Here is a 10,374-nt window from a genome sequence, read left to right as displayed (position 1 = left end):
TTTCATCTGAGCATATGACATTCTCCCAATCCTCTTCTGGATCATCCAAATGCTCTCTAGCAAACTTCAGACGGGCCTGGACATGTACTGGCTTAAGCAGGGGGACACGTCTGTCACTGCAGGATTTGAGTCCCTGGCGGTGCAGTGTGTTACTGATGGTAGCCTTTGTTACTTTGGTCCCAGCTCTCTGCAGGTCATTCACTAGGTCCCCCGTGTGGTTCTGGGATTTTTGCTCACAGTTCTTGTGATCATTTTGACCCCACGGGGTGAGATCTTGCGTGGAGCCCCAGATCGAGGGAGATTATCAGTGGTCTTGTATGTCTTCCCTTTTCTAATAATTGCTCCCACAGTTGATTTCTTCACGCCAAGCTGCTTACCTATTGCAGATTTAGTCTTCCCAGCCTGGTGCAGGTCTACAATTTTGTTTCTGGTGTCCTTTGACAGCTCTTTGGTCTTGGCCATGGTGGAGTTTGGAGTGTGACTGTTTGAGGTTGTGGACAGGTGTCTTTTATACTGATAACAAGTTCAAACAGATGCCATTAATACAGGTAACGAGTGGAGGACAGAGGAGCCTCTTAAAGAAGAAGTTACAGGTCTGTGAGAGCCAGAAATCTTGCTTGTTTGTAGGTGACCAAATACTTATTTTACCGAGGAATTTACCAATTAATTCTTTAAAAATCCTACAATGTGATTTTCTGGATTTTTTTTCTCATTTTGTCTCTCATAGTTGAGGTATACCTATGATGAAAATTACAGGCCTCTCTCATCTTTTTAAGTGGGAGAACTTGCACAATTGGTGGCTGACTAAATACTTTTTTGCCCCACTGTAGATAGATAGATAGACAGACAGAACAAGATAGATAGATAGATAATGATAAGTAGAACGATAGATAGATAGATAGATAGATAGATAGATAGAGATAGATAGATAGATAGAATGATAGATAGATAGATAGATAGATAGATAGATAGATAGATAGATAGATAGATTGATAGATAGATATTTAGATAGATACAGTGGGGCAAAAAAGTATTTAGTCAGCCACCAGTTGTGCAAGTTCTCCCACTTAAAAAGATGAGAGAGGCCTGTAATTTTCATCATAGGTATACCTCAACTATGAGAGACAAAAGGAGAAAAAAAAATCCAGAAAATCACATTGTAGGAATTTTTAAGAATTTATTTGCAAATTATGGTGGAAAATAAGTATTTGGTCAATAACAAAATTTAATCTCAATACTTTGTTATATACCCTTTGTTGGCAATGACAGAGGTCAAACGTTTTCTGTAAGTCTTCACAAGGTTTTCACACACTGTTGCTGGTATTTTGGCCCATTCCTCCATGCAGATCTCCTCTAGAGCAGTAATGTTTTGGGGCTGTCGCTGGGCAACACGGATTTTCAACTCCCTCCAAAGATTTTCTATGGGGTTGAGATCGGGAGACTGGCTAGGCCACTCCAGGACCTTGAAATACTTCTTACGAAGCCACTCCTTCGTTGCCCAGGCGGTGTGTTTGGGATCATTGTCATACTGAAAGACCCAGCCACGTTTCATCGTCAATGCCCTTGCTGATGGAAGGAGGTTATCACTCAAAATCTCACGATACATGGCCCCATTCATTCTTTAGTTTACACGGATCAGTCGTCCTGGTCCCTTTGCAGAAAAACAGCCCCAAAGCATGATGTTTCCACCCCCATGCTTCACAGTAGGTATGGTGTTCTTTGGATGCAACTCAGCATTCTTTCTCCTCCAAACACGACAAGTTGAGTTTTTACCAAAAAGTTATATTTTGGTTTCATCTGACCATATGACATTCTCCCAATCCTCTTCTGGATCATCCAAATGCTCTCTAGCAAACTTCAGACAGGCCTGGACATGTACTGGCTTAAGCAGGGGGACACGTCTGGCACTGCAGGATTTGAGTCCCTGGCGGCGCAGTGTGTTACTGATGGTAGCCTTTGTTACTTTGGTCCCAGCTCTCTGCAGGTCATTCACTAGGTCCCCCCGTGTGGTTCTGGGATTTTTGCTCACAGTTCTTGTGATAATTTTGACCCCACGGGGTGAGATCTTGCATGGAGCCCCAGATCGAGGGAGATTATCAGTGATCTTGTATGTCTTCCATTTTCTAATAATTGCTCCCACAGCTGATTTCTTCACACCAAGCTGCTTACCGATTGCAGATTCAGTCTTCCCAGCCTGGTGCAGGTCTACAACTTTGTTTCTGGTGTCCTTTGACAGCTCTTTGGTCTTGGCCATAGTGGAGTATAGATAGATAGATAGATAGATAGATAGATAGATAGATAGATAGATAGATAGATAGATAAGTAGAACGATAGAACGATAGATAAATAGAACGAATAGATAGATAGATAGATAGATAGATAGATAGATAGATAGATAGATAGATAGATAGATAAGTAGAACGATAGAACGATAGATAAATAGAACGAATAGATAGATAGATAGATAGATAGATAGATAGATAGATAGATAGATAGATAGATAGATAGATGGATAGATAGATAGAACTTAATTAAAAGTAAGAGAGAAGTTACAAAGTGCAGAGCAAAGTTACAGAGTGAAGTGTTTACTTAGCTATATTTTTTGGGTTAATTTGTCCCAGAAGTTATCTATATCTAACCTCCCTTTGGGGACATCTGGGGACATCCTCATTTGGAAAAAGGATACATAACTGACAGAGTCTTTTCAGTAAGAAAAGTCTATGTGCTGATTTGTGTTTCAGGGTGTCTTCTCTGTGACGTGTCCTCACCCTGACATCTTCCTGGTTGCACGAATCGAGAAAGTTCTGCAGGGAGGCATTACTCACTGCGCTGAGCCCTACATGAAGAGCTCCGACTCCAGCAAGGCAATGAGCCTAACACAACTACACACACATACAGAAACAAAACAGCTGACCCAAACATACACACACACTCATATACCAAACAAAACAGAAGAACCAAAATACACACTGTCAATCAAAACAAAAAGTGGTTATTACAAGGATAAGGAAAGATTATCAGGGCTTAGGATCCATAAACTTGCAAACAATTCTACCACATCCCACAATGACCCCTTCAATATCCTGCCTAAAACTACACAACGATACCATCCAAAACCCCCACAAGACTGCTAGGAACGTGCTTTCCGCCCAGTTCACTGTTAATAAAATGTCTCTGGAGAGGTTGTGGGGAACAATGTGTGGGTTTTGCTTCACAGGTTGCTCAGAAGGTTTTGAAGAATGCCAAGATGGCCTGCAGCAGACTGGGCCAGTACAGGATGCCTTTCGCATGGGCAGCCCGGTGAGCCAAAACTGTCTGGAAATGTTCTGTTCTTCTCTCTCTGTGTTGTGTCAATCACAATATTTAATCTTTTTGTTCTTTTCCACAGGCCTGTGTTTAAAGATGCCTCAGGGACTTTAGATAAAAGCGCTCGGTTCTCCGCACTGTACCGACAAGACAGTAATAAACTCTCAGAAGAGGATCTTTTCAAACTGCTGGCGGATTTTAGGAAGTCAGTATTCACCTCATGTCATCAGACTTGTATTCACTAGAGATCCCTGTCCCTTTTACAGTACAGTAGATTCAGTATATTAAAACAATGGACTTTAAATGGAAATATTCTCCGAACATCATATTCTTCTGCAGTGTTTTTGCTGCTGTGGACGGTCCCACCGTTAGGAATATGTTTTGTAGTAGCTCTCAGAGGGGCACTTTTTCAGGCCTCCTACAGATATATGAGCTTCTAATATGAATGTACACTACCTGTCAAAAGTTTGGAATGATTAGATGTTTAAATAGTTTTGAAAGAAGATTTTTATGCTCATAAAAGGCTGTATTTATTTAATCAAAAACACAGTAAAACAACTTAACAACTTAAAATATATTTTTTCAATTTTAATATATTTCGAAAAGTAAATTAATTCCTGTGATGGCAAAGCTGAAATTTCAGCAGGTATCACTCCAGTCTTCAGTGTCACATGACCTTTAGACAACGTTATAATATGTAGTTATGATGCTAACTGTGAAAACAGTTTTTATCAAAAAACATTTATCAAAAGTGACAGTGAAGACATTTATAATGTTTCAAAAGATTTCTATTCCAAATAAATGCTGTTCTTTCGAACTTTCTATTCATCAAAAAATTATCACAGAAATATTAAGCAGCAAAAAAATATGTTCAACATTGATAATAATAAAAAACATTATTAATAATAGAGCAGTTATTAATAATAACTGATAATACCTGACAACGAAATCATTTTTACTGTAGTTTTGATCATTTAATTAAATTAAATAAAATTGGTGAGCTTAAGAGACAAAATAAACAAAAAATTTATTATTTATTATTTAATGTTATGTTATATTTATTATTAAATGTATTTTATTGTATTGTTACATTTATTTTAATAATACAATATTTGACCAATAATGTGTATGTCAAAATTGTATCCACAGACCTGAAAAGATGGCTAAACTACCGGTGATCTTGGGTAACCTGGACGTTACCATTGATAATGTCCCTCCTGATGTGGCTAGTAAGTCTTCAAAATATTTGTTAATATAACCTTAACATAATGCATGTCTTTTCTGATTTTTTTCTTCATAATTTCCACCCTGATCTCCTGAAACTGTGTGCCCTCCTTGTGTGCAATGAATTGGTCACTTGAACTCAGATTTTCTCCTCACCATGGGCTAGATTGTGTCACTCCATCCTACATCCCAGTGAGGCCTTTTGAGTGTAATGGGCCAAGCGACGGTGTTCTGTTGGAGATGGAGGAGTTTGTTCCCTGTATTGCCAAGTGCTCTCAGCCTTTCACAACCTACAACAATCATCTCTATGTCTATCCAAAACATCTTAAATATGACAGCCAGAAGTCTTTCGCCAAGGTACATTAGCATTATCAGCTGAAAGCTTCTTGCTTTTTCCATTTTCTTGCAAAGATTAGTGCCCTCTGCCAAAGGTATTGACATATGAGATGGTCAGTGTAATGAAGGCTCACACCCGCCGCTCCTAAAACATGCCCTTAGAGATTCGACAGTAAGTAGTTTTCTGGCTCATGTTCAGTCTTTATCTTGTGTGACTCAGGCGAGGAACATCGCAGTATGTGTGGAATTCAGGGAGTCGGATGAAGAAGATGCCCAACCTCTAAAGGTACAAGGTTGCCCCAATACCTTTCTCATATACAATAAATAAATAATATACAATAAATACTCAAGGTCTTTTCCTAGCCCTGTTCCCCTCTCTCCTATTCCACTGTTTTCTGTCCTTCCTTGCATTGCCCTGTTGCAATAAAGTTAAAAAGGCCAAATAACTTTTTAAAAAATTGCTCTGTTTGTGTGTCACTGTTATGTATAGTGTATCTATGGTCGTCCAGGCTGTCCTCTCTTCACCAAACATGCCTATGCAGCTGTACTGCACCACCAGCAGAACCCAGAGTTTTATGATGAGGTGAAGCATGGGAGGCGATATATATTTTATAGGGGGCCAAGCACGATGTAATATACCATATAGACAAACAGGAGTTCTAAATTTAAATCTGAAAAAATTGCCAAATCTCAAAAAATTGTAAACAAAAACATTGTTATCTTTAGGTTTTGCAAAAAATAACTTGAGTAATGCCATCAGTAGAACCACAGATTAACCAATTAAATACTAAGAAATTCTACAATTCAAGTTACACTTTTATTTAAACTTTTTACTCAAATTGTTGTATGCTCATGTAATATTTTGAGGAACATGTAATATTATGTATATACGAGGAACCTGATCACTGTACACTGAAATGTACATTAATATATTTTAATTATTTATGATTGTTTTAACCCCAAATAAAATGTTTTTTTTTGTGTAAATATTGAAGATACTGATAATTTTTCAGACCGATCTCTTCATATTTTAGATTTATTTTTAATTTTAATTTTTTTTGTTTTCTTTAAATCAAATTGTGTGTTTTTGTACGGCAGATAAAAATTGAGTTGCCCACACAACTTCATGAAAAGCATCACCTGCTCTTCACTTTTTACCACATCAGCTGTGACAGCAGCACAAAGAAGCGGGACATAGTGGAGACCCCAGGTACAGCATGCTGGGTAATTGGGTTGCTAACAGTGTTTATATTTTAAGGCAAGGGCTAGGGCTCCAGGAACTTGCTCCTTTGTTTTTTGTTTTTGTTTTATTATTCATAACATTTTTGCGGCATTATCAGAGAGAGGCATACCAATCAACCAATCACAAAAAGTGTAGTCATTGGATGTGGTGAACATTTTCTTCCACACATACTCTCACTGTCTGTCTGTTTCTCTGTCAGTGGGCTCTGTCTGGCTTCCTCTGCTTAAAGATGGTCGTGTTGTTTTGAGTGAGCAGCACATCTCTGTGGCATCCAACCTACCAAATGGTTACCTCAGCTGCCAAGAGGGTGTAAGCAAGGTAAACCTACAATGCTCAGTCATAACAAAAACATGCCGTGCTTGGCAAAAGTTTCAGCCATTTGTTGAACAAATGTGAACCTGTACCTGTTCTTTGTACAGCAATTGAGCCTTTGTGTGTGTGGTCTAATTTGCTATACTTTGTGAATATCTACATCTAATTATTATTGATCTTTTGTCTGAGTGGATTGTATTGCATATTATCACTTTTACACAGGAAGAGGTTGCTCTTTAATAGCGCAGGAGACTGTTTCATTGATGAATCAACTTTGTCTTAGATATTTCTCTGAAAATTCCATAAACAACATATCTAGTTTAGTCATGAAATTCTAGATAGCGCAGGCTGATTGGTCCTTTACATTGCTAGCAATCACAGTTGGCATTTGGCACAAGTTGATTGGCTTTGCTGCTCCCACAGCCAGTTACATTGCATGGTAAACATTTAAAGTTGTCTGGTTCAGTTTTCGCTGTAAGCTGATCCTGCAGCATGCTATAGAGTTCCAATAAACCTTCAGCCTCCCCCAGCTCCACCTGTCTAGATCTGTAAGAGGATTTGTGTATGCCTATTTATGCAGCAGCAACATATCTTACATGCTCGCTGCAGCAAATGTTTGTACCTTTTGGCAGTATCAAGTCCATAATTGCTCTACAGCAATTAACATGGCTATATCCATAACATGCTAAATCTATTCAGAGAGTTAGCATTATTATTATTAGTATTAGTATTAGGAGTATAGAGAGCTATAAAATTTATGTGGATATAGTAGCTCATTGCGATCTCTGACTTTATTGGGATCTCTTTTAAAACACATTAAGACAAACACAAAAGATTAGTTGGCTATTTTCTCATGAAAATGAAATTAGGATATATGAGAAGGCATAGCTTTATAACACTCATGGTACGAATTCAGCAAATGTCTCCATCTGCCCTTCATTTAATCTCATTGCTGTCTATGAGAAAGACATTAAATAGATCTTTCAGTGGGTGATCTGTCAGTATAATCAAAATAAACTGTTTAAATGTGATATTGTTTTATGGGTGTTGTGTTTGCAGCAATCCAGTCCTGAGATAAAGTGGGTGGATGGAGGACGTCCTCTTTTCAAAGTGTCTACACATCTGGTCTCTACCATCTACACTCAGGTATGACTATATATATATACTAATTATGCTCTTATTAACACAGAGAATCAACGTCAACATTGTCTGAATTACATAATGTATATTTAGCCTTGCAGGCATGATTAGTCACAGGTTCATTATTAATCTCGTCACAGTCTGTAATTTAAACATCTCTTTTTCACCTCCTCAGGATCAGCACCTGCACAATTTTTTCCATCATTTCCAGAGTATGCAGTCTGGTGCCACCCGTCCAACTGAGGGTGAGCTTGTCAAATACCTCAAGGTGAGCATAGAGAAGTTAGAGAAGCAGGATTCTTCTTCATTAATTATTCTTATTATTGTGGGTTAAATGACAAAACATTACCCATAATTCCCCAGAGTCTTCATGCTATGGAAGGCCATGTTATGATCAACTTCCTGCCGACTATTTTAAACCAGCTGGTTCATGTTCTGATCAGCGCCAGTAATGAGGATGTTGCTGTAAACACCACCAGGTGAGAGAATATGAGTCACTAAAATCAGAACATGCTGTCTTTCTCTTTCTGTCTCACATGCCCCCGTGTTGTTTATCTGTCTCCCCTGCAGGGTCATGGTCCACATTGTTGCTCAGTGCCACGAAGAGGGTCTAGAACACTACTTGAGGTCCTATGTGAAGGTAAATCAAGTTCTGAAACATTCAGCCATATTTATTGCAATGTACACTGTCATAGGTTTTTTTCAGTTTCTAAAATAGATCTTGTTTACATGATTTTCTTCCTGTTATTCCAGTACGTGTTTAAAACAGAGTTCTATTCAACCAATAACAGTAAGACAGGGCACGAGGAACTGGCCAAAGCCATGACATCCATTTTAAAGCCTTCGACCGACTTCCTAACCAGCAACAAGCTTCTCAAGGTAGTTTTGTTTTAAAGTTTCTGTTTAAATCTCAGCAAGTTTGTTATGAGTTCTATTTGTCAATGGTTAAAATGTTTACTTCGGTGTTTCAGTATTCGTGGTATTTTTTTGAAACCCTGGTGAAGTCAATGGCACAGTACCTGATGGAAAGTGGCAAGGTCAAGGTAAACACAATTATAAACTCTCCTTTACTAAAATGTACCTTTACTTTACTAAAAATGTACCATGGTAAGCATAGTTTTCCCCCCAAATATCCTGATTAAAACAGTGAAAACTTGGTATTTGCCTTCACTGTTATCAACAATGAAAATTAACCAAAATAAAAATATTCTGAAAGCTTCTCACTCTCCTGAAAGAGACCCTGTATTAAGGTAACTGGATTTTGGAAACTGTTTTTTTTAATTAATTGTTTTAGCTGTGTTGTTGTATGTGTAGTTGTCCAGGAACCAGCGATTCACAGCTTCATTCCACCACGCTGTGGAGACACTCGTGAACATGCTGATGCCACACATCACACAGAAGTATAAGGACAATCTGGACGCTGCCCGCAATGCCAACCATAGCCTGGCCGTCTTCATAAAGGTACAGCCAGTTCATTTTATACACCAATATTTGATTTTGTCTGCAAAGTGGTCTCTGTGAGGCATCCTGAGTTGTTGAGAGTTGTATTTGAAGGCTTGTATCATTAATGACAATTTGAGTTCATTTAACAACAGTGTCTTCTCGCTATCTGCCCTACAGCGCTGTTTTACCTTTATGGATCGAGGATTTGTCTTCAAGCAGATAAACAACTACATCTCCTGTTTTGTACCTGGAGATCCCAAGGTACACATAACAGCATAGTTACATGAAATTATATAGTTATATAAAATGCTAAATCATAATCTATAATTTAATATCAGCACATCTCGTTATTAACTCTTTATAAAAACTAAATGATTAACAAACAATGATTAAAAGCTTATTTGTTCATATATTTTTCAGTGCTATACAAATCAAGTTAAGATTATTCATAATTTATAAATGTTTATAAATGTTTACTAATCATTCAGTACCTTTATGGGACTTTTAGCTACTGTAACAATGTTTGTGTAAATGGTGTTTAGTTAAGTTTAGCTAAATGCTTGCTAAAGGCAACACAAATTGTAATTTGGATGCAAAACGTGTTTGTATTGCCTCAACACATATTAGCATACTGCTGTATATCATTAAACAGGATATTCCTTAAAATCAAAACAAATACATTTTTCAAGAAAATATTTGATTACTTATCAAAACAGTGTAATAAGATTGAAATCAGACTGAACCATTTCCCTTATATTAATCAAATTGACCCCTGGACACTTTTGACCCTTTTCTTTCTTTTTTTTTTTTTAATAAAATACATGAAAACAGTACTATTTAAAAGCTACCTGGCGCTGGGTGATGGTCACGATCGCTGCCTCTCGTGCCTGGGCATGAAGCATGCTGAGGTGGCTTTCGTGGATGACTCATGCTCCCATTGCGCATCTCGGAGTTGCGGACCGGACTCCGTAACCTGCAAAGGGGTGGAGTGCCCGTACCACTGCCTAGATCTGGGGTTCCCTCTGGTGGCAGCCGGGGGCATCCTTTTTCTGGCGGTGGGCAGACTGGTCTTACGGTCACGGTGAGGAATTCCCCTCCGGGGATGCCCAAGCCCGCCGGCACTTCGAAACCAGCGGAGCTCTCAAAAAGAGCAGGCTGGACCCTCCCGGGGAGTACCACCTGTTTCTTCGAGGCTCCCCCCGACGATCAGATGTCGGTTGCAGCATCGGAGGGTGAGCCAGAGCTTTCTGGAGAGGAAGATTCGGCTGCGTAGCAATGTAGCAATGCCTGAATCGGATCCAGAAATAATGGCTATGCTTTCCCGGGCCGCCGTAGGGGTAGGGCTCGAGTGAAGACTTTCACCGTGTCCC

General features: G+C 38.8%; 1 protein-coding gene across 1 annotated transcript in view; it reads left to right on the top strand.

Moving 5' to 3' along the window:
* dock9b (dedicator of cytokinesis 9b) overlaps positions 1 to 10,374 on the top strand; it is a 67,355-nt gene that overhangs the window by 25,276 nt on the left and 31,705 nt on the right. The window contains exons 14-30 of the mRNA XM_016238245.1: positions 2,742 to 2,864; positions 3,218 to 3,300; positions 3,389 to 3,511; positions 4,456 to 4,535; positions 4,697 to 4,887; positions 5,087 to 5,152; positions 5,357 to 5,449; positions 5,965 to 6,076; positions 6,309 to 6,427; positions 7,481 to 7,567; positions 7,737 to 7,829; positions 7,925 to 8,040; positions 8,132 to 8,201; positions 8,315 to 8,440; positions 8,533 to 8,604; positions 8,876 to 9,022; positions 9,182 to 9,265. Coding sequence (XP_016093731.1) covers positions 2,742 to 2,864; positions 3,218 to 3,300; positions 3,389 to 3,511; positions 4,456 to 4,535; positions 4,697 to 4,887; positions 5,087 to 5,152; positions 5,357 to 5,449; positions 5,965 to 6,076; positions 6,309 to 6,427; positions 7,481 to 7,567; positions 7,737 to 7,829; positions 7,925 to 8,040; positions 8,132 to 8,201; positions 8,315 to 8,440; positions 8,533 to 8,604; positions 8,876 to 9,022; positions 9,182 to 9,265 — 1,785 coding nt within the window. The remainder of the gene's footprint in view (positions 1 to 2,741; positions 2,865 to 3,217; positions 3,301 to 3,388; positions 3,512 to 4,455; positions 4,536 to 4,696; positions 4,888 to 5,086; positions 5,153 to 5,356; positions 5,450 to 5,964; positions 6,077 to 6,308; positions 6,428 to 7,480; positions 7,568 to 7,736; positions 7,830 to 7,924; positions 8,041 to 8,131; positions 8,202 to 8,314; positions 8,441 to 8,532; positions 8,605 to 8,875; positions 9,023 to 9,181; positions 9,266 to 10,374) is intronic.

Source organism: Sinocyclocheilus grahami, unplaced genomic scaffold, assembly GCF_001515645.1.
Source record: "Sinocyclocheilus grahami isolate Dianchi unplaced genomic scaffold, SAMN03320097.WGS_v1.1 scaffold534.1, whole genome shotgun sequence".
NCBI lineage: Eukaryota > Metazoa > Chordata > Actinopteri > Cypriniformes > Cyprinidae > Sinocyclocheilus > Sinocyclocheilus grahami.
The sequence above is the reverse complement of the archived record's forward strand: the minus strand, read 5'-3'. Positions and strand labels throughout refer to the sequence as shown.